Consider the following 23,880-nt stretch of genomic DNA (forward strand, 5'->3'; position numbering starts at 1 on the left):
AGAGGAAGTGGTCTTATGTTTTCTTTTTGGTGACCCTTCCTTTTGCCCCTTTGGCCCCTCTTCCATCCAGGAAAAAAAAACTACCCTTAACAAAATCAGGCTCTGGGTTGAGCTGTGCCTTAAAGGCTTTCAGCTTTGAAATTTTGGATCCTACTTTTTCCAAGGAAGTACACATAGGAGGTTTATAACCTGGTAATAGGAGGAGTTCAGTGTAGCAAATGTGTTCTGAGATGAACTCTTCAGTCTTTTAAGTATTTAATCGTTTGTTCTTTGTGTGTCAAACTATTTCAGTTCCAGAAGAGTATTTCCTACTGGGCTGTGTCTTTGCAATTGCTGATTACCCAGAGCAGATGTCTGACAAGCAGCTGCTAGCGACCTGGAAGCGGGTAAGATTGTGCAGTGTTTCTAAAAAACTATAACATCGTGTCATAGTCCCTAAATTCTAAAAGAAAACATTGGAAGTACTTCAGCACTGTTCACTCTTCTTTAGGCATCCTTTTGTGTAATTCTTCTGTTACAAACAAAAAAAAAAATATTAATCAACTGCTGCTGACCAGAAAAAGTGATAGAAATACTTTAGGTGTGCAGCCTGGTTGAATTAAGTCTTCAGTCAGAACATGATCTAAATAAGTTGCAGCCTTAACTATTTCCCAGTTATTTATACTTTTAATCAGGCAGCTGTAGTACAGCAAATGTAATATAGCATCGCTGTCTAGCTTTAACTTGATTGTATAAAAGCATTCTTTTTTGCATATAATTTTGGCATTTAGTAGCCTGTGAGGTATCCACCTGAGTGAATAAGATGGAAGAATAGAGTGTTTCTATTTTTTTGCCAACTTCTATTTTTCAGAAAAATCTGATTGTATCCTTTCCTAAATAAGAGGACTTTGATGTTCTTCAGAAACTTCTGATGGATTTTGTAGTTGAATTTTCCCTACAATTTTGCATAATCAAGTAAGCTGTTGACATTTTTAACAGCACTTGTGTTTATTGCTGAGATAGAATTGAATAGTTCATGAAAAATTGTTTAATAGTTATACTGCAAAATAAAAAAAACATGAGAAGGGTTATTTTTGTTTCTATATCTTTATTTCGGGGTTTTTTTCCATTTCTTCTAAAAAGTAGGCTTTTTGTTAGTGAAAAGCTGCATATTTAATTTTGTTTTTTGTTTTCAAAATTGTTCTAAAGCTAGATAACAAACCTAGTTTTGGGGGGTAACTCTTCAGTGAAGTGGTGCTAATGGTGGCAGTGTCCTAAAGGGTGGACTTTCATTTCAGACTTTTTGTTTCTTAATGTAATGTAAAAATAGTTATATCCTAGGAGTTCTGCACTTACTCTCTTTCCAGATCATCCAAGCACATGGTGGGACAGTGGACCCAACCCTCACGAGCAGATGTACTCACCTTCTCTGTGAAAGCCAAGTCAGTAACATGTATGCTCAGGTGAGCCAGCTGGGAACCTGCACTGCTGCATGCTTTCATTTTATCACTGGAAAGGCAGGGCTTTGCACTGTGTGCTTCATGCTTAGACAGCAAATATAAAGTTTGCCATAACGTGGTTTTTTTTAATGATTTGTGGGGTTTTGCGGTACAAACTTTCATAGTGCATGTAGTAGACTTGTTCCAGAGAGCACTAAGGAACATGCTGTGAGAATGAGTAGTCTGAAATGTAGAGAAAAACAATTAAAATTTAAATTTTGATTTGTAGAAAAAGTATATTAAAAAAAATGTATTTTGGGTTTTAAAAGTTGTTTGTGCCTGTATTCCTAGGCTTTAAGAGAAAGGAAGAGATGTATTACAGCACACTGGCTGAAAATGTAGAGAAAAACAATTAAAATCTAAGTTTTGATTTGTAGAAAAAGTATTAAAAAAAACCTCCATATATTTTGGGTTTTAAAAGCTATTTGTGCCTGTATTGCTAGGCTTTAAGAGAAAGGAAGAGATGTATTACAGCACACTGGCTGAATGCAATCTTGAAGAAGAAGAAGATGGTCCCGCCTCATCGAGCTCTTCATTTTCCAGTGGCATTTCCACCAGGAGGAAAGCCATGTTCTCAACATGTAAGAAGGAAAAGCTTACTTCGAAGAAATGCTTGCTTCATTGCTCATTCCATGAGCAGTATTAAAACAGAGCTTTACACATTTTTTTTGCCTTGGAAGAAAAGCTTCTGTTAATCTTAAGGTGCCGTGTTGACGTGGTGCTGCTGCCAGGTGTTTCTCAGTGCTTTGCAAGTCTCACTGAGCTCAGAGTGGTGAGGAGTAGCACCTGCCTTCGTGAGTTACTCCCTGACACTTGAGGGGCAAAGATGGCCTGACTTACACATAGCAAGGTAGAAGCAATCCAGGCTGCACAGTTTAAAGCAGCAGAGCAGCAGCACATTGAACAGCATGTGCTTCCTTACCATAACCCAGGATTTTGAGAGGATTTTTGAGGGTTTTTCTTAGTCAGTGCTTAGCAAATACCTAAAAAGGAAGCCTATGCTGCTAATCAGAGGATAGGAGGTCACAGTTCCATTGCCTGTGCAATGAGGAGCTGTGAAAGTGGAATTTTGTGGAATTGAAAATCTTCAGTTCATTGAGAGGCATCTTGGAATGTGCTATGCTGTATAAACCAAGATGCCAAAGTATGTCTTGGCATTGGATTTCTTTGTGCTGGATGCAGACATATGGGATGATGGCCTTGCTAATAGCCTGTCCTGACTGACATAAAAAGAAATACAGATTTGGGAAAATCAGAGTATGACAACACGTGTGTCTACTCAGTGGTTAGTAGTAAATGTAATATGCAATGTAATAAACACAGTTTTAAACAGAAGTAGTGTTGCCTTTCCCTAAAAAAAAGATGAGAATGGCAAAACCAAAAACCTGTCAGGATTAAAGATAATAATGGAAGATGTGGAGTTACAGTTTACCAGCTATGATCAGCTGGCACAGTTTATTTGGCTTCATTACGGAGTAGAGCACAGTTTTCAGATTTTTAGAGTAGAGCAAGTAAGTGTAAGCATTTTTTTTGTGTGTACCTCTATGTAAATAGCAGCAGAAGGAAGATGGCAGACATGTGAGAAACAAATTAGCTCTGAGCTCTTCCATATTAGTGCTGTGGTCTCTGTAAATAAGAAAAAGCTGACCAGAAGAATGAAAATGATTCTTCCTGAGGCTAGAAGCCTGAAATTTTTATGTATAAACAAATCACTTTTAAATTGTACTGTTTGTATCCTACAAGCCACGCTTTAATTGAGTGCTTTATACACCATGCTGTGCATTTCATTGTAATGTAAAAAGTTAGTCTTCAAAAAATATTTTGCATGGGAGTGTTTTGTAAGTGCCATCAATGTTCAGTTACTTAAACCTGTCTTTCTGTCTGCAGATAATCTGTGTGACAGGATTTGTTGACAGTGACAGAGATGACCTCAAGCTCATGGCCTACCTAGCAGGTGCCAAGTACACGGGCTACCTGTGTCGCGGCAATACAGTTCTCATCTGTAAGGAGTAAGTGCTGCTCTCCACAGACCTTGCTTTCTCAGCAGCCTCTTCCCAGGTAGTGCCTTTCTGAATGTGGGGTGCTACATGTTCATTGTAATCAGTTCTGCAGTTTGATAACAATAAATTTAGTGGTGTTGTCTCTTGAACTAAATTACAGCACATATTATGTGATAAAATTTGGCCTCTGAATGCAGGCGAAACAGAAGTAATTTCTAACTTTCCTATTTTATAATATTCTTGAGTGATGCTGTCTCTTACCATTCATAAATAAAATACCTTTTTAAAATAATTGCTTTAAAATGTTGGAGGAGGGAAAATTTAAATCCAGGTCTAAAGACTCCATTTGCAGCAGTTCTCCCCTGACTGGCTTGTTCTGACACGTAGAACAAAAGCATTTTTTGGAGTATCTCCTCTGTCACAGTTAAAACAACAGACCAGTAAAAACCACTGATATTTTAGGTTTATGATTTGAAATTGCTATTTTTACTGATTTCTTTGCAATTCAAATTCTTTTTCTCCTTCTCTGCCCACCAAGGGCCAGCGGGTTGAAGTACGAGAAGGCCAAGGAGTGGCGGATCCCGTGCGTGAACGCGCAGTGGCTCTGTGACATCCTGCTGGGCAACTTCGAGGCGCTGCGGCAGATCCAGCACAGCCGCTACACCCTGTTCAACCTCCAGGACCCGCTCTCTCCCAGCCAGCACCTGGTGCTCAACCTGCTGGGTAAGAGTCACAAAACTCTCTGTTCTGCAGCATTTTCGTGTGCCTGTTTCATCAGCAGGAGCGTGTTTCCTCTGGTATAAACAATTTGGCAGTGGTGTCATTTTTGTTCTGTTCTGCATTCCCTAGATGCGTGGAGAGTCCCATTAAAGGTGTCACCAGAACTTCTAATGGTATGTTGAATTATTGTATATATACAGCTGTTTTGATAGAATCGCTCCTTGCCTGTGCTGAAACTCCTGGTTGTACTTTTTTTGTACTTTTTTTTATTTTGAGGAATCTGAGAAATAATCTTTTGCAGAATTAAGGAATTTTAGTGGGATATACAGAATGAAGTTGCTGTTGACACACCTTGGGCTAGATGTTTCCCTCTTTAATTTCTACATCAGACCTTTAGAAAGGGCATAATACTTTTTAAATCAGTACCTAACACTTTTTAAATAAGACCTCATAAGAGTTTTTCAGACAGAACACCCCAAATCAGTAAGAATTTTGTTAGAATATTGACTGAATTTTAAGCGTGATACATAATGTAAGTGAAGGGTGCTACTGTTTCATACCATCTCTCTGATATATACTAAGAACTAAAACCATGGGCATATATACCATGTATTTTAAAACTTAAAAATACACCATGCATGCTAAAAAGTGTAGTTGATAACCCTGAAATAGCAGTGGGAATGAACAATGAAAAAGTGTACCTTGAAAAACATACAAGAGAAGTAAATTTTTGTCATGAAGGGCATTCTGTGAACCGTGCAAAATGTAAGTTTCCTGCGTATTCAGCTGTCAGCTCTTACACCTATCTCATGTTTTTGTGTTGTAAATTTCCTTCCCATTTCAGATTTATACTTGATAATTTTTCACAGTATGTCTTGATATAGGTAAATTTGTCATACAGGTGACTCTCAGATAATATTTTATATTGCACAAAAACGTTTTGCCTCACCTCTTATGTTTGGATCACTTGTATCTCAGTCACTTTGTAAATGCTTCAGAAAAGGGCTGCTTAGTAACTCTCAAAATGTAATTTGTAGCAGTGTTTTACAGGGGGATTCTGGGTACTGACTTGAATACCTTTCAGCTCTAGAAATAGGCACTACTGTTATCCTGACCATTACTTTGAAACATTCTTCTTATAGGCCCTTGTGGGTTTGTTTCATGGGCCTGTAGGAAACTTGCATTTGGAAAACTAAATGCTTTAAAAAATTTGTGGTCTTCATATTTTCCTGAAGATGGAAAATATTCTGCTGTTAAAAAATAAAAAAGTCCTTGAGAGGATTCAGTAAGCAGTGTTAGTATTTAAAATAGCTTTTAAGTAACTCAGTTTGGGTTTTCTCACCACCACCCTTTGCATCCACATAGCAGTTGAGCTTATCTTAAAACTGGATGCATTCTTTGTGTGGGTCAGTCACACCAGGTTTTTGTCCATGTTTTGTCTTTTGTAGCAAATGGAGACCTCAGGGGTCTGATGGGTAATTTAGTACCTCCCCTTCTGTATTTATGTGGAGACCCTTCTTGCCTGTGTGAGGTGGGAGTTTTGTGATTTTAGATTGAAGGGGGCTTCTGGAGACAATCTAATCTAGCTGCCCTCTGGGTACCCACACAGGAATATGGTTTGGTAATAGAAAATGCTGGGCATGTGGAAGTGTCAGGGAGGACAAGGTACTTCACTGCCTTCACAGAAGGCATTTCTGTTTGTCTTGGGGTTTGGGGTCCTCTTCTGAGGACAGCTGTCTTGTCAGATGTTGTTGATGCCATCTACCTCTGGCATTTTCATAGTTGAAATGTCTATCAAAATGTGAATGTGTGCACTTTTCTTTCCAGCTGCTCATACTATGGGCTGTCTAGCATAAAAATGCCTGGCCTGAGAGCATTGAACAAACCCCTGTGGCTTGTTCCTCTCAAAGGAACATTCTCACAGCAAGGCTGGTACAATGCTGCCTATCTTTCTAGTCATGTACTCTTGCATTCTTCATTAAATTTCAGGTACTGAAGGTTAAAAAGAAATAGATGTCACACACTCCTCAACCTGGGAGCTGTGGTTTCAAGTTACTCAGATCAAGGAGAGTCTAAAAGCTACATTTGATCACCCCTGGGCACATGCTCTAGAGGCTGATCTGCTGCTGGGGAGGTGGCACTTTCTATCCAGCTTCTGTTTATGTTGTTAGGGAACTTGAGTTTATAACAGTATTTTCTGGGTTATTACCATTCCATTAAATTTAGCACCAGGAAGAATATTGTAATCTTCATGTACTTAACAAATGGACAGGCTTTTCAGTCTCCTTCTCATTTAATTCATTGGCTTTTCCATTGATAATTAGCAGTCTTACTTAAAGGAAGAAAGTCCCACAATGTTTTATTTGGTGTGCACTTCCAGGGTTACCTGAGTTTGTGGAGAAGCTTTGGCTGATGCTCAGCTTTGCTGTTGGGCTCATTGTGTCAGCAGGGTATAATTTTCAGTTGTGATTAATTCAGGATAGAAGTAGTTTCTCTGTTTAATTCAGATCTAAACATGTAACTGGTCTGATTTCAGGGTGTGAGGTTGCCTTTGAAACCAAAGCAAAATGAATCCAGTCTTCAGCCATCTTCCAAAAGAGCGAGGTAAGAACAGCAAGGAGTCAATGCCCATAGTCCTTAAGTTCCTCAGAAGAGTCAGCTGCCCATGAGCCTGCAGCATCCTGTGCCCTGCTCAGGGAAATAACTGTCAGTGGGTTTTGGATGTTGCCAGTTCCTCAGCTGGCAGGAATAAAACAATAACTAAGAGAATGGAGTAGTAACAGAGCTGGGAGAGTGCCGAAAGAGGAGAATATGTCCTGTTCTCTGCATGGTGATTTTTTCTTTCAGAAAAAGTTGTACCTAAGTCTCATTCATCTGGGTCATTCCATTGGTAAAACTTTCCATAAGTATGCATGTCTAATTTCAAAATTACAGTTCTACAGCCTTGGGCCCAAACATCACATTCTGCTGTATTTCCCATGTTCTGTAGGATTGAAGACCTGCCACCACCTACTAAAAAACTCACCCCTGAGCTGACACCAATGGTGCTCTTCACAGGATTTGAACCTATGCAAGTGCAACAGTACATTAAGGTGACTTTCAGTCTTATCTCTTGTAAACTACATTGAAACATCTGACAGCTTTTTAATGGATGTTGAATTTTTGCTAAGACTTGATAAGCATATACCTAGTGGATAAAAACCAGTACTTACCAGTCCTGAGGTTGGGGTAGTTTTATGTGAAATGAGTTTTATTTGGTAGCTGTTCTCCTTTACTTAACTACTTTACACTACTGTGCTACTTGCTTTTTCTTTCTGTAGGACTGCTTTAAAAAGCAAGAAAGCCCTTTCCACATTTGTTTTTAAATCAGCAAATTTCATGAACAAATTTAGGTGAGAAAAATCGTGATGGTTGTACTGGATAAGACCCAGGATTCTTCTAGTGGAGTTGCTGTGTGTAGTGCCAAATGCTTCAAAGACAGCTGATGACAAAGCTTATGGCAGGTGTGAGATAAGTTCCTGTGGAGGTTTTGTTCTGTTCCCTAATAAAGCTGTGCTAAAACTTAAATGTAAATTATTTATAACTTTCAGATAATGAAAAGTGACTGAGGCCTAGTTTGAGTTACTACATTTCTTAGAAATACCCACTTTGATGTCCTCAAAAATATAAAATATTTTCTTTGTTACACCTATACTTGTTTTTAAAGTGGTTCAGCTTCAGTGGTCTTTTTTCCTTTGCAGTGTGTGCATTTGAAGCTTGATATTGAATATTTTGGGACATAATACGTTTTTCAGTGTATCCCATAAAGTTCCAGAATCAACTTCTTGTTTCTGTCCTGTTGGTTCCAGGTTAATTGTATAGAGAATCTGTTTTTGTAACAGCTATGGCTCACAAATAAAAAAAAAAAAATCAACTTCAGCCTCAAAGCTTCTGAAGTTAAATGTAAACCTGGCATCACTGGTGCTATCAAAACTCTGCCGAGTTTGGATACCTAACGGGGCTGGATACTCCTCATCTTATTAAGATGGAGGAGTGATCTTTGTCCCTGTATGGGCAAAGGGTCTCTTCCACATCAGAGTGGAAGTCCTGCAAGGTCTGCACTCACGGGTAGAAGTGCTTGAGGTGAACACAAAAAAGCAGCCTTTGCCTTTCAGAGGGGTACAATGTCCTGTTCACAGGGTGTTCATTACCAGGAGGGAAGTAAATACTGGAGATGTTCAGTGTCATTGAATAATGTTTTCATGGGTCATCTTTATACAAACCATCAGAGCATGATGGGAAATAGCCAAAAGCACTGTCCCTGTCTGTCCAATGTGCCCATCATTATCAGAGCAGTGGAGTGCACAGGGCTGCCAGAGACCCCTTAGGCCTTGAAACCTAACTAACCCTTAGGCCTTCTTGCTTTGGGCCTCCCAAGCATTCATGCAATAAAAACTGTTAAATGTTTATTCTTGTAGATATTGGTGTGGGTTTTATTTATTTGTGCAAAATGTTTGTCTTAATCAGAAATCCAGGGTGTATGGTTACTAAAGCTGTCCAAATGTTTTTTCATCCTTGAAATTTTTATGAGGGGAGCACTCTTTATCTCTAGCACCTGTGGTAATCTGATGTGCCTCACCAGCTCATTCATTGTGTTGCTCATTCCTTCAGATAATGACTGGCTTAATTGATATGATAGCAACTGTGAGGAGCTAGTGTGAGTTTGGTGGCTTAAACCAAGGAAAAGGGAATAGTTGCTCAGTACCATCAAAAATGCATGTGGAATATGTGTTTTTCATGAGATGCTTTTCTCTTTAAAGAAAACCTAGCAAAATTAAGTTTGTTGTAGCTACACTGTGTACTGCACCTTCCCTAGAAAATAGCAAAATTATTACACATTGTTATTATTGCTTACTTAAAATTTAATATCCTGTTTCACTGAAAAAAAATTTAAATTGTATCTTACAGTTAGTTCCTTGCTTTAAAAAAGCACAACCCAAAATCAAAAAACTGCAGAAGTGGGGAATTGTTTTCAATCTTGCCAGATGATACTTATGTCTGGAAATATCTAGATTTTCAGTGGCTGTAAATTCTGTCAAAATTAATCAGCTTGAATAAAGGAATCACTGTAACACAGAAATCTACATTTACTATTTCATTAGGAGCTCAGTTTTATTTGATGTGATAACATAATAATTAGTTTCCCTTTTCCCTGTTAAAAATTTGTTATTTTTAACAACTACTCCATTCTGGTTTGTGTTTTGTACAACTTCCAGAAACTGTATATCCTTGGAGGTGAAGTAGCAGACTCTGCCCAGAAATGTACCCATCTAATTGCCAGTAAAGTGACCCGAACTGTCAAGTTCCTGACAGCAATTTCTGTAGTCAAGCACATAGTAACTCCAGAGTGGTTAGAAGAGTGTTTCAAATGCCAGAAATTTGTTGGTAAGTTAAATTAGTGCCAATTCCTAGAGTAAAATAAGTGTTCATTGGCGTATTTAAATACACTTGGTTGTTTTGTCTTCTGATTTCAGTGTTTCTTACAGTTTTCTAAGGAGTTCAGCCTTTGAAAGCAGAAATTTTAATTCTACGAGTCTGATTGTCATAATTCACACCTCTTGAAGAATAATTTACAAAGTTTTTAAATAATGATATTAGGAGCTAGTTTGTATTCTGCTTGATTTAGAAAGTTATGTTAGTATGGTTAAGCAAAGCTGTAACAAGAATTGTGTTTGATTTTTTTTTTTTTTTTAGATCAGGTTTTCTTTCAGCAGAATATTTTCTTTCATTTAATTTTCATTTGTTTTAATACAGTTTTTTCCCCCTAAATGAAAGAAAAACACACCTAAAAAAGTTAGTGTTAGGGTGATTAAATGATTGTATATTGTTAAGTATTCTATTTCTTTCTTGGGTAGCTGTTTTTTAGATTTTTACCTGTGGCTGCATTATTTTTTAATGCACCCTTTCTGAAAGGATGATTATTTGCTTTATGATTGTTTTGTGCATATATAATTGTAAGAAGAAAATGTGTAGCATTGCTGGCTAACCACTGTAAAAACTTGGATCTATGGATCATTAACTAATAAACCAGCAAACATTTTTAGAACTCTCAAGAAGGCAATTTGCGTATTTCAGCATCAGGAACTGAGAAACTGATTAATTTGAAAACTCTTAGAAGACGAACAAACCAGGGGGTTTAGGATGACTGTTGTGATCTGGTACTTGAAGTACTTTACTTACTTACTGAAATTAGGTTGATTTGTAGCTAATGGGTTGGTTTCAGTTTTGTACCTGTTATTATGATGGAAAATACAGCAATTGTTTACAAAAATTGTCTTAACTGTTTCTTTTGTCCCTTGGAAGAGTATTAACACTGTCTCGTGAAAGTTGTCAGAATTCTCCTTGGAAAGACCAATTTGTTCCCTATAATTTTTTTGTTTGGTTTTTAGACTTAGAGGTTTTGGATTAAATTTGATTTAGAAATGTGTTTGACATAGCTTTTGTGGAAAGATCAAAGACTGAAATTCCATCCCTAACAAAAAAAAAAAAAAAAAAGAAAAATTGGATGAATAACAGGACAAATAAAACAGAAAAAAAAATCTTAACTTTCTGTTAAGATTGTGTGAGGACTTGAAGAGAGTTTCTGGGCTCTCATAGGTGGTCACAGTAATTTGAATTTAAACTTAATCCTTCTGACTGATCATTCTCTTTTGCATAGAATCAAAAAATAAAAATTTGCAAGTACCTCCAGTAAGAAAGAGGGATTTGATAGGACAGTGATTGTTGTTAGGTATAGTGTAAACCACAGTTTAATTCTCCAAGTATTTGGTAGTGATCTTTGTAAGAAGCCTAATGAAGAGGGGTGTTTTAATCATGTTAAATTCTGGTAGGTGTCTGCCATTCAGAGCCACTCTGCCACCAAGATGTTCTGCTCAGATTCCATCCTGGGCCATGGGGATGTTTGTGTTTTGTGTGCCACATCACCAGTCTTTCTTTTTCAGATGAGCAGAACTTTGTGCTCAGAGATGCTGAAGCTGAGGTGCTTTTCTGCTTTAGCTTAGAGGAGTCTCTAAAGAGAGCACAAGTAGCTCCACTGTTCAAGGTATGCAGTTTACCACAGCATTTAAATACTTGGGGGTTTTTCAAGCTGACTTTTTCAGCATTGGGACCACAGGTTTTATAGCTGAATGCAGTAGAGCAGGCTGGCATATAACATTTGGTTTTGACTTTGTGCCTGTTTACTGCCTGAGCATCATTGGGGTGGATGTAAACCCTCTGAATGACTGGATCCTGTAGATGTTAACCATCTGAAAATGTTCCCTTCTGAAATTTAGAACATTGCTCTGTTACTTGCAAAAAGCCATTTATGGAAGGGACTTACTTTTCTTTGTTTTCTCTTTTCTTTTTTACACCAGCCTCATAGCCAGAGCACTTGCCCATAAAAATGGGAGTGTGAGTGTTGCCCTTCAGCCTCAGGGAGTTTTAGGGTGAGTCTCCTTGGAGACTGCATTTCCACCAGGCTGTTTGCTAGGATGGTGTGAGATGTTTTCGTGCCTCTGGTTAAAATTACATTACAGTGCAGAGAGGTATCTGGAGATCTGAGTTGCTAAAGATTCTTCAGCCTGACTGAATTACAGACTGTTTATGGAGGTAAACCACCTAAAACAGGTATTTTTTCTACCTGTGATGAATAAGGATCTCTGTCTTCTATTATGTCTAAATGCTACATTTTTCTCAGTTTTGCAGATTGAATAGCAAAGTGTTTTCCAGTTTTTTGTTCCTAGCTGATAAACAGAGATAATCTACTTTGTGATCTGATCTCCTATCTCAGTCAAGTAGTAGAATAATTTTTGTCAGGAAGTAATAAACTGGGTGTTAATTAAAAGGTAAAAGTTCTTTTGTAACACTTGAGGTGTCCCTGTGCTCAAAAGCAGTGAGGAGCGTTGTTTTTACGTGTCTTACCAAGCTGCAGTTGTTACTTTACAGGTGTGGAAATAGGCACACCTGAACTGTTCAAATTCATCAAAATTGTGCATTTGCCCCTCCAGGGGAAACATCAGCAGTAATTAAGCACAACTCATCAACTGATGAATCTGTGTCCATAAGCCCAACCCCATCTTGCAAAGCCTGCCCTTTTGTATAAAAGAAGTGTCACATGACATTAAAACGTCATGTTTTACAGAAATCAATTAGCCTAATCATGATTTTTCTTGTTCTTCCTTTTCTCTTTTTAGGGAAAATATTTTTACATTACACCTGGAATTTGTCCCAGTCTTTCCACCATGAAAGCCATTGTGGAGTGTGCAGGAGGAAAAGTGTTGTCCAAACAACCTTCTTTTCGAAAACTCATGGAGCATAAGCAGAACAAAGTGTGTTGAGTGTTGCTTTCTAAAATTTATTTATAATGCCTTGCCATGTTCTTCTGAGCTAACCATTGCTTTCTTTCCTTTAGAGTTTGCCAGAGATAATCTTGATTTCCTGTGAAAATGACCTTCATTTATGTCGAGAATATTTTGCACGAGGCATAGGTAGGTATAAGCTATTGTTGTGATTGAACAGTATAACTTTTACTTTGATTTTTTTTTTCCTACTTCCCAGTTATCATTGTTATACAAATACAGAGATCTTTTGAAGCTTTCAGATTCTAGTAGAGGAATACATGGACTCTCCTTCAAACCATGGAGAAATCCAAGTCAGTTTGCTGGATATATCTAACAGTTATTTTATAGACAGATCACCATAAATTTTTGGATTTAGCAACAACTGAAACATCAGTGTGTTACCAACATTATTCTCATCCTAAATTCAAAGCATAGCCCTGTACCAGCTGCTAAGAAGAAAATTGACTGAAACCAGGGCACCATCATCAAGGCAAACCATGGAGAAACCAAGTCAGCAGTTTGCTGGATGTATCTAACAGTTATTTTATAGACAGATCACCATAAATTTTTGGATTTAGCAACAACTGAAACATCAGTGTGTTACCAACATTATTCTCATCCTAAATTCAAAGCATAGCCCTGTACCAGCTGCTAAGAAGAAAATTGACTGAAACCAGGGCACCATCTCAGTATTCATCAAGTGAGTTAGGGGTTTTCACTTTAGTTATTTTCACCTCAGTGTAGAGCCCCAACAAGTGCTGTGTTTAGTAACAGTGCCAGGCTCAGTGTCAGGTGTGAGACACCTGCAGAATGAGGCAGAATTTCTGTGTAGGGTGTGAACTGTATGAATTCTGGTATTTGCAGATGTCCACAATGCTGAGTTTGTCCTGACTGGAGTGCTTACTCAAACACTGGATTATGAATCATATCCTTTTTGTGTAAAGACATTCTGCTGCTTGGGGAGGTATGGTTTACTCAAAGTTTTTCTTAATTAGGAGCTAATTAATTGTAATTTTTTTAGGATATATAATGTTTATGTAGTGGGAGGGTAGTTTAACACCCAGGAAAGTAGCTTAAATTCAGCATCTAATTACTTTTTGATGGGAAATGTTTCAAAGGAGGAGGAAGGCAGGGTGGTCACAAAGGGGTAGTAAATATTAGTAAATAGTAGAATATTAGGCAATGGGAAAAGAACTTGCCATTAAGGGAAAGATATGGCACAAGTTACTTTCAGATGAGGAAAACAGCTTTTTCTGAAGATTATAGACCATTTTAGCTAAATGCAGTGGAGGGACCAGTAAGGCCTCTGTGTCTTTATGCATGTTTTTTATAGAATTTGTAATTTGCTGTCATTTCTTACAGTTGCTCTTCCTTAACGAGCTTACATATAAATTTACTTGATGGATAGTGAAATGCCTTACTGCTCCAAAATCCTTGGAGCATTATATCTAGCTGTTCAGCCATTGTACAAAGCAACTAGAACTTCCTGTGGATGCTGTTTTCCAGCTGTTTTCCTAGGGATGATGAGCAGTTTAAAGCAGGAAAGCAAAAATAAACTGCATCTTTTTTAGGATGTGTAATTTTATTATGCTGAAACATAATTTACTATGTTTTGTATTATACTGCCATTTTAAAAGAGCCCACTTTAGGTATCATGATGAGCCCATTTTTAAGCATTTTAAAATAAATTATGGTACTTCAGCCAAAAGTGTAATTTGGATGTAAAAATAAAAGGGCTTGCTATCTATTAAATTATGGATGTCGAAGATGAAAATGTTTTGTACTTTATTTTTATTTCTTATACTCTATTTTCTTTTATATTGATATTTTGCCCACATTTGAAATAAATGTACTTTTAAATGTTTTACTCTATATTTTAGTGGTCGTTCATTTTTTTGAATACTGTGCAACAATGGCACTCTGGTAAGAGTAAATTACTCAAATCTTTTTCCAAGCAACGTGAAATTATTTTAAGCTTATTTTACCAGGTATGTTTTAATATATGAATTCCAGTGCTTTAAAGGGAAATAATTGTAAATGTATATATGTGTTTTTACTGAAGCAGAGAAGCAGCTTGAAGGAGAAATTCTAACCCTGCATATTCCACTGTTGTGATAACCTTTTGTTTGTATAGTGAGTTTTACTAAATAAATATTAAAAAACCAGTTTCCTGAATCTATATTCAGTGGCATTTCCTAAAACACACTAAGTTCTAATAATCTGATATGACCATTTTTATCAGTTTAGATTCCAGTAGATGAAAAAGTGATCCTAAAAGCATTTCTTTTCTTTCTGATCATCAAGACAATTCAGCTCTGATGCTGCATAGACGAGTGAGTGTCTGTACTCCCCCATCAGGGAAATTACTGATTTCAAACCTCTTTTGTGCTGTGGCTCAAATCCAGCTGGTGCTTGGATTTTCTGATTCTGTTGCCTTTCTCCCAGTGCCTTAGTTGAACAAAGTGCTTAAGTGAATGACAAATTGCTGCTGTAAGAGCACAGTGGTAGTAAATGGCGAGATGAGTCAGGTCCCACAGAGGTCACTGTGTGCCTGTTGCCTTTTATTGCTGGCTCTGGTTCCTCAGCTGTATCCATGTCCTGACCTGCTCCTGTGCTTGGCTTTTCTTTTGGGAGCTGGAGGGGCTATGTGAGGATCACAGGAATGGTAGCATTTCTACCAGTGTGACTTTTTTAAGGTGGCAAAGTGGGATAAATGAGAGTGTTGCACTTTGGTCACAATGGTTTTAAGTGAATGAAAGTTTAAAAAGGTGTGGTAAGGATGGGAGGAAATGGTACTTTTTCACAAATGCTGTTTACTTATGTCAGGGTTCTGTGTTTATTCTTAGTTTGATGTTCAGCTCTCTGAAGTTCAGCTTCCTTTTCATTATAACAGATGAAGGAAAAGTCTGTAATGTGGAGACCTAAGGTTGGATATTGATGATATGATTTTGTACTTTAAAAATATTAAAAATGGAGGGACTGCAGTGGGAGTTAACTGTGCATTGACGAGTTGTGGTACAAATTACTTAAATTGTTCAGACATGTGGACCTGGCAAGTCTGGTCTCCCTGTCAGTGGAGGGAGAGAACATCTCTGAAACCTGACTTAAAGAGCCCTGCAGAGACACATCTCTCAACAGTTCAACAAAGTAGCTTAGTTATCTGAATCTTTCAGAACACAGAAAATAAAGTTAATCCCACCCTAAAGAACATCATAATATATTGCATGAATACTATTTTTACTGGAGAAATAAATGCACCTTTTTTCCCACTTAAGAATGTAATACTGAAATTATCTAAATCTGTGTTTATGTCTTTGAATGAAGAGATTTTCTTTATTGTATTGGTTACCAGGTGGCAGGAAGATTTTTGAGTGCCTTTTCCTTTAAAACAATTATCAGCTCTTGCAGTTTTTTGTGGTACACAGGTCTTGAATGCACATTTTGTACCCGTCGTGCATTCAGCAAGTCTTCTGCCTGCCTTCCCAGCAATGTGTTGTGCTACCAGGTGTAAATGCTGCTTTCAGAGACACGTGTCAGGAGCCAGCTCAGCTGTGCACAAAGTCAGGCCCAAGGCAGATGCCATTGCCCCGCTGGGTCCTGGGAGCTGAAGGGATCTGCTACAAGAGCTGGGTGCAGGCGAGAGCCTCGCTCAGGGAGAGGCAGAGGGAAAACGGGTTTGGCTGTGCTGGCACTTTCAGCTCAGCAGCGTAGACTGCTCCACTCCATGGTGCATTTATGCTCGTGAGGAGTTCTCAGCCTCTTGTAGGAATGGCTTCCTCCACGTTTTCTACAATGGAGCAGTGTTGAGGATATGGAATACCTTTGCCAAAAGCTGTTAAGAGTTAAGACGTGTGAATGCAGTAGCATCTGCAAGGTAAATTTCCTTATGAAAACTATCCAAAATGCTGTCAGGTCCTGCATAGGGAAGCTTGAAGAAAACCAAATGTGATCATGGAACAAATGAACCCCATGGGAAACGTGAGTGGTAGTGCATCTGTTTCATGATCAGTGAAGACAGTGTGTTTATTTAGCCAACATACAAGTATGACTGATTTGATTAACCTTTCAATTAGAGTGAAAAACACAACCTGCCAAGAAATAGTCTTTCAAGAACCACAGGAGCTGTCCAGAGCCAACTGGCTTGCACAGATGTTACTGTGTGTGTGATTAGTGATAGAGAAAGAGTTTTGATGGAGTATTCTGGTACAGCATTGCTGTTAGGATCATGCTTTTGCCTTAATGGGAGGTTGTAAGACTCAAGTGTCCATTTGATCCTGTCCTCTGTATCGGGGGAAAAAAAAACCTTTTCATGTTGTCACAAAAGGTCCACAATACACGCTACAAAACTAGAGTTGTGTAGAAAACCTGTTGGGATAAGGCAGTTATTTAAAGATAAATGTAGAGCATGTCTAATAGCAAAGACATTCCAGCAGTTAGGGATGTGTTGGAAGTCAAGCACACACGGTCTCCACTTGTTACTGTGCAGCTTGAGTCATCAAGTGGAGTTGTGGAACTGATTTCCAGAAATAACATCTGGAGTAGAGCTCTGGAGGTTAAATGCCCAGTATCTCAAAGGATGAATTTCTGTGGGCATTTTGTTTCTGTATTTTGCTACCCTCAAGAAAATAAATAATTTCTGTATTTAGTCAGAAAATCCATTGTTCCACAAGTGGCTGGTGATGCTCATTTCATCCCCACGTGCCCTCCATCAGAGTCTGGCTCTTTCCTTCTTTTTGTGAAGCACAAGAGGCTCCTCCCAAGGGACAGGCATGGTTGAGAAGCTTCCTCAGTGGGATAGAGGAGCTTTCCCTGGAGGATTGAGCCCTCAGGAGATGAGCTCTTCAGGGAGAATTTTAACCTGCATACTGCGCAGGCAGAGAAGTGTGAAGGTGGGAAAATACTCCCTCCTTCACCAAAAGGATAAATTTTTCTGGTCCTTGAGCAGTGTTTTGTTAGAGAACAGGCTGGGTCTGCCAGGGAGGCAGCATCAGTAACAGGGAGCACTCCAGATCAGACACAGCTTTGAGTGGGTTTCTCCTTGTAGCAAACTGCATCAAAAAGAAAAAGAGTGTTTTAAACTCAAGAGGCCAAATTTTATTAGTATGTCAACCAAAAATCTTTTAAATGAGGCAGTTCTATCAAAGAGATGGAACAGAAATTTCCCTCCCTGCTTTTTGTGTCTTCATAGGACAGATCCTCAATTAATTCTGTTTAACTTGGAGTGTTGTGGGCAATTACACAGCCCTTTCTGGTGACAGGAATTTTCTCCTTACAGATACTGCAAACATTTTAATAAGCAAATAGAAAACCTTACCATTTTCATGGTTTTTGGGATTTGATATTTAAACTTTGTAAACTCACAGCTAGTTACTGACAATAACTATGCCATACAGTCCCTTCCTGACTCTGTGAGAGAAGATAGAGAAATGTCTTTGTCAGAAAAAAAACTCAAAACTATTTGAACTGTATCTGTGAAGGCTGGATTAACCCCTGGGGCCCCAAAAGAATGGAGCCCACCAGCCTTCCACAGGCCAGGCTGGAGCAGAGGGAAGAAAGAGGAGCTCAGTGATAAGAGCAGGCAAAGTCAGTCAGCCTTTCCCAGAGGAACCCTCTGAAATAAAAAAAATGCACGTCAAAGCAGCTCAGAATTTTCTGTGTTCTGTTAGAGCAATGGAATATTTTCAAAGGAGAAAGGGAGAGAAGAGTGATTTTTCATATGACAATTGTGGCTTCCAGCCCAGCATGGAGAGAGGCAGACTGGAGCCACCAGGCCAGCCCAGAGAAATCTGAATTGCAGATAAGTCAGGAGGGGTTAAAAAGTTACAGAGCTCTGTCTGGGCTGGGAGCTGCAAGGCTGTGGCAGGTGTGACATAAACCAGCTTTGTTCCGCCTGCAGTGACATTGTGCTGCTCACCTGGGACAGTGCAGCCACAGAGCCCTTGGGTGGTGGCTCAGCAGCCTTCAAACCTGGGTGTTGCTGCAGCTACACAGATCCTGCAGACAGCTGCAGGTTTGTGCAGGGACTCTGCAGATGTGACTGAAATGCACTGGAAGAAAAAGGGAGGGATCAAAAGAGGCACATGTTCTTCCAGCATCCTTTAGCTGAGGGGCTGCACAGTTACACCTCAGTCACCTCAGGGCAGAGCTCAGACTGTGCTGACCCCTCCTGATTATCACTCAGCTGTGCTTTGAGGCATATTGAAGCCCCCTCTCCAGCAATGTTTCAAACACAGCAAACCCATGCAACTCTGCCTGGACAGAGGGAGACTCCCACCTCCCTGCCAAAACCAGCACCTTGCTTCTCATGCACTGTGTTGGTCAGTCCAGTGCTTCCTACTCTCACATTTCCCACTGCTTTTGCCCCTTGTCCCCTTTCCTCCTTGCCTAGAGAAGGCTGCAGTAGTCATGAATGAAACTTTCCAGAAACTTTCTAGCTGCTGCTGGGCCCTAGAGTTCTTTACCTGGCCTCCCCAATTCCACCATCTTTCTGACAGAGTACCCAGCACAGCATGAAAACTACCCAGCATATTAAAAATGCTATTTAGGTCATTAAAAGCAATATATTTTGTGTCCTTGGCCTCTGAGCAGTCTCTAACCCCTCCAGGCTGCTGTCTGCAGCATGAGCAGCAGCTCTCATTTCCATCTGTGCTCTTCAGCTTGGCTGTTCCTCACGTGAACATGGGGTCACAGCAGGGCTCTGGAGTGGACACTGAGCAGGTTCTCCACAGTTTCTTTGCAATGAGCATCTCTACATGTTGGTTTTATAGAGCCTTTTCCTCCTGGTTCACAATGACTGGTGCAGCTTCATTTCCTCCCTTACCATCCCAAGAAGTTTTGTATTGTGAATTGCATTTCTCCTTCCATGGAACAAACAGTAAAGTCCAATTATTTAAGAAGTATCTCTCTTCATCCTGGTAGAAGAAAAGAATGTTTGTAAAATGCTTTACAGGGGGAGAGAATGTATTCCTAGAAGAGATGATCAAAGTGGCCAAGCTCTGAGTGATGTGTGCACCTGGAGGAGAGGTTTTGTGATTGGAAACTCATCTATTTTGTCTGGTGACATCATCTGATTAAGTGCCATCATCCCTCAGCACAGGGCGAGCTGGGGGCTGTGGGAAGCCCTGAGAGCATCAGTCACTCATCAGCAATACAGAGAGAGAACAAACCCTGCCTGGGGGCTGGAGCTGCTGTGCCTCTCTCTGCAGATCATTTTGGATGATTTACAGAGCCATTTTAAACCCTGTTCTCGCATGGATGTGAGACACAGGGGCTTTCTGAGAGCCAAGAAAGTTATAAAGTTAAATGAAATGCTGAACTCAATGGCAAGGGAATGCAGGAGATGTGATGGAAGTTGAGCATCCCATGCAGGCATGGTCTTGCTTGCTTTGAAAGATGCAGGGATAACAGCAAGAAAGAGTGGAAACTTCAAGTTAGTGCCTCTGAACAATGAAAGAAAATGTACCCTGCCCAAAAAATGGGGGGTGTGAGTGGAATTTTTAAGGATAAGGAGCCTCTGGGAGCTGACAAATTAGTAAATTATTCCATTTAAATGGATGTATATTGCAAGAAACTCGATTTTAATGAAACTAGTTTGGGGCTTTTTGACTGGGAAGGCAAAATGAATTATTAAAGTATCAAATAGTAAAGTTACTGATATTAAACTAATTGAGAAAATGAAATGGAAAAAAAACAACACTACAATCAAACATACTGAGTGTGGAGAAACTGAAATGGGAATTCTCATTTCCAGTTTTGCAGCAGAAACACTTCATAACTGCTGAAAAAATTGTGCAGTTTATCCAAACTCTGAACAAACAAGGAGAGAAACTCTTGAAGTTTATCATTGCCTCAAGCAGCACACTAGGCATAAGTGCTAACTTATCACCTCCTCCTTGTGGCACCTCTTAACAGCAGGAGCACATCATGCAGCCCTTCAGGGTGGTTCAGTCATTTATTTAGCTGATCTAACTGATTTTATTAATTGTTTGACCTTCAGTTGCACAGACCTCCAGAATTCATCACCCTCTCTCCACACACGAGCTGCAAACAGCCATGGAGCCCTTACTGAGCACAGGTGAAGTTTCTGTCCTGAGCATCCTCTGAGGGGTGAGAAAAAAATGGCAGAAGTGGAAGAAGTATGTCCTTCAAAGGACTGTCAGGCACATTACAGGTTTGATAGCACCATCCCATGAAATTTTTAAGCTCAGCATGGGAAATACAAAGGCAGAAACAGCTCTTTTTTTACCTATGAAGATTTAAATCCATTTCTTTTCCTTTGAGAAAAAGCCATACCAAACAGCAGCTGGCACTGAGTTATATTTCAAAGTGGAAAAAACATGATTCCTGGGCTTCTTTGCTTTTCAAATTTGGAAATGACAAAGGTGGTTGGAGGAGCTGTTGCAGCCAGTGCCTCTGCTTTACCTTTTTCTGCAGAAAGTTTGGTTTGCTTAGCTGTGGTGAGTACGGCTCTCTGGATTTTCAGGAAACAATATTACATCTTTGTGCCCTATGGAGAGAATTTAATACAGCAGGAAAAACTGAGTTGCTCTCTCTGGATTTTGCCCTTTAGCTGCTGAATCCAGTGAAGAAAATCCAGGTAAAATCAGAAAATCCTGAATGAAAACACGTGTTTAACATGAAGCATGGGAGTCGCTGTACTGACCTCTCCTGATTATCACCAAATTTACACCCACCCCTAAAGCACCAGAGCTGGGGTTACCCAGACCAGACCCAGCCTGAAACTGAGCAACCCAGGCAGAGCCACAGCCACCTGCTCTCAGGAGAATTCAGGATTTTGTGAATCATAGAATGATTTGAGTTGGAAGGGACCAGCTTGCTCCAGACCTCATCCAAGCTGGTGGTGAGCACTCCCAAGGATGGGTCACAGGAGAGCCCCAGCAGGTCCAGCTCTTGTGCTGGGAGCCCCAGAGCTGGATGCAGCCCTGCAGATGGGACCTGAGGAGGACAGAGCAGAGAGGGACAATCCCCTCCCTCCTCATGCTCCCCACGCTGCCTGTGGTGCAGCCCAGGATGTGTTGACTTTATGGGCTGCCAGTGCACATTGCCAGGTCATGTCCAATTTTTCGTCCCCCTGTCCCCAGGTCCTTCTTGGCAGAGCTGCTCTCAGTATTCCTTGGCTCTGTATTAGTTCTGGGGTTTTCCCTGGCTCAGGAGCAGGACCTTGCCCTTGGTGACTCCAGGAGCTGGAGCTGACAGTGGCAGTGCCACCCAAAGCACAGTGAGCTGCAGAGCTGCCAGCTCTTGGGATCTACTCAGAGTTCCAGGGCAAAAGGAGAGCTGTGAAAGCTGCCCCTGTGTACTGAGCTGTCACACAGGGCACTGAGCACTTTATAACACTCAGAGCACAGGATCATGATGGTAATTGAGTACTTAAAAAACCAAAAAACCCTGTTGTGCCCTGGGTATGGAATATCTAATCAAATCATGTTTATCGCTCGGCACTAGGCTGCTAATTTGCTTTGATTTAGAATTTATAAAGAAAATTGTGGATGTGTGCATGTGCGTAGGGGGCCGTGAAAAGCCTTTCCTCTCCATTTCACGAGCAGCACGTTAATATGGACTGCCTTCTTTTGACTTCCCTTTTCCAACAGGATTGATTTTAGTCCCTTTGTGAGAGGAGACGGAGCCAGGGAAGGCCACGTGCTCCCACCAGAGGTGTGGGAGATGGGGAGCTGAGGAGCAGCCTCCTCGCAGGGTCCGTGGGATTCCCCTTGCCCTAGAGGAACCTCAGGGTAAAAGTAGGGACAGATGCTCACATTTTACAGCTCTGATCCTTATCTTCTTGGTGGCACTTTGTGGAAGCCACTTGCACATATTTACCCCTGGTTTAGTGTTATTTATTTAAAGTGGAATGAGCTGAAATTTGGAGTCGATGTGGTGTCAGCATAACCAAGAAAATGTTTCCTGTTTACCAGAACACTTTTCTTTAAGCCTAATTCCTACCTTCAGATGGTCCAAGGGGTGAATCCCTGCTCCCATCTGCCTGTGCCCTGGTGCTGTTTGTTGCCCACCCTTTGCAGCCTGTCACACAACCAGACACTGCCCAGGCTGGGCTGTGGCTGCACGCCTGGAGTGCAGCTCAGCCACCCCTTTTTTGCTGTTTATTTCACTCAATAATAACTCCATAGATCACCTTGCCTCCACCTCCATCCAGCTGAGGCTCCCTCTCAGGTACCAGCACCTACCTGACAGATACCTGTGGTTTTTAAGTCTAATTAGTCAGCAGTTTTAAAGGGAGCAAAGATAATATGGGATCATGTGTCTGGTGTGGGGTGCTCGTGCTAGGCTGGCAGCCTGGCCCCTCAGTACCCACATTTGTCAGAGAACAGTAACTACAGGTGCCAAAGTGGAACAAAGATGACAACTTGATGACTGATCTTGGCAGCTCCTTCTCCCCCACTCATAAATCAACCCCAAAAGTCATGGCAAAGGGGCTGGAGCAGCGCTGCTGGGGTGGGATTGCACTGGCTGTGTTGCTGCAATAACCCAGAGTGGAGCTCAGGCAATTCTGCTTCTGTGTGTGCTGAGATCAATGCAGATATGGTAAAGAACATCCTGATGTTGCTGTGACCTTTGTCTGCCCTCTCCTTCCCCTGCCAACTCAAATTTTCAATGGTCCATACAGGCACTGCTGCCATCTTCTCACATGGGCTTAATCACGTACAGAAATATGCATTAAAATTCAGAGATCTCTTTCCTTCTGATGTTTCTTGCAAAGAGAGAAGAATCAGTGCTTCTGGCCTTCAGGGATGGAAGCTTTCTCTGGAGATAGTTCTTGTCATCTTTTTTCCACTCATGGAAATGGTGATTAACTCCTTCAACTTTCCCAAAGTGGCTTAAAGTGACAGGCTGTTTGACACACTGTTAAAAACCCTGAAGTCCTTGGCCACTCCAGGAGAAATCTCATCATCCCAGTGTGACATCTCAAAGTCAACTGATCATGGGCAGAACTCAGGATGAGATCCAGCTCTTGTACAGAAACAGCAAGAGGGTGCTGCCTGTCAGGTCCTGATTCAGCCTCTTTGCCCAGTGCCAGGCTCCTCTCAATCCCTGCTTCCAAGATCCATTTTGTGGCCTTAGGATTTCTAAATGTGGATTTAGCAATCTGTGTTGAGGGGAGAAAGATCATCCCAGTTCAGTGTCACTGCTCCATTTTTAGCTATTCTCTCTCCCTGTAAATGACATTTTACTTAACCTGGCCTGGTGTAATTTCATGTGAAAGTGGTGTTTCCTGAAGGAATTCCTTGTGCTGGGTGGTTCCTTGTCCCAGGAGCAGCCTGGGCACGGTGTGAAGGCAGGGCT

At 40.4% G+C, this 23,880-nt stretch overlaps 1 protein-coding gene across 1 annotated transcript in view; it reads left to right on the forward strand.

The window, feature by feature from the left end:
• PAXIP1 (PAX interacting protein 1) overlaps positions 1–14,712 on the forward strand; it is a 32,602-nt gene extending 17,890 nt beyond the window's left edge. The window contains exons 8-21 of the mRNA XM_041408838.1: positions 292–386; positions 1,347–1,442; positions 1,922–2,059; positions 3,366–3,487; positions 4,017–4,201; positions 4,328–4,371; positions 6,735–6,802; positions 7,188–7,290; positions 9,454–9,622; positions 11,179–11,279; positions 12,412–12,546; positions 12,630–12,705; positions 13,423–13,483; positions 13,944–14,712. Of these exons, the coding sequence (XP_041264772.1) occupies positions 292–386; positions 1,347–1,442; positions 1,922–2,059; positions 3,366–3,487; positions 4,017–4,201; positions 4,328–4,371; positions 6,735–6,802; positions 7,188–7,290; positions 9,454–9,622; positions 11,179–11,279; positions 12,412–12,546; positions 12,630–12,705; positions 13,423–13,483; positions 13,944–13,959 (1,409 nt within the window). The 3' untranslated portion in view covers positions 13,960–14,712. The remainder of the gene's footprint in view (positions 1–291; positions 387–1,346; positions 1,443–1,921; positions 2,060–3,365; positions 3,488–4,016; positions 4,202–4,327; positions 4,372–6,734; positions 6,803–7,187; positions 7,291–9,453; positions 9,623–11,178; positions 11,280–12,411; positions 12,547–12,629; positions 12,706–13,422; positions 13,484–13,943) is intronic.
• Positions 14,713–23,880: the final 9,168 nt, after the last annotated feature.

The sequence above is a fragment of the Onychostruthus taczanowskii genome, unplaced genomic scaffold (genome assembly GCF_017590055.1).
Source record: "Onychostruthus taczanowskii isolate IOZ18803 unplaced genomic scaffold, ASM1759005v1 scaffold3, whole genome shotgun sequence".
In the NCBI taxonomy this organism is placed as follows: domain Eukaryota; kingdom Metazoa; phylum Chordata; class Aves; order Passeriformes; family Passeridae; genus Onychostruthus; species Onychostruthus taczanowskii.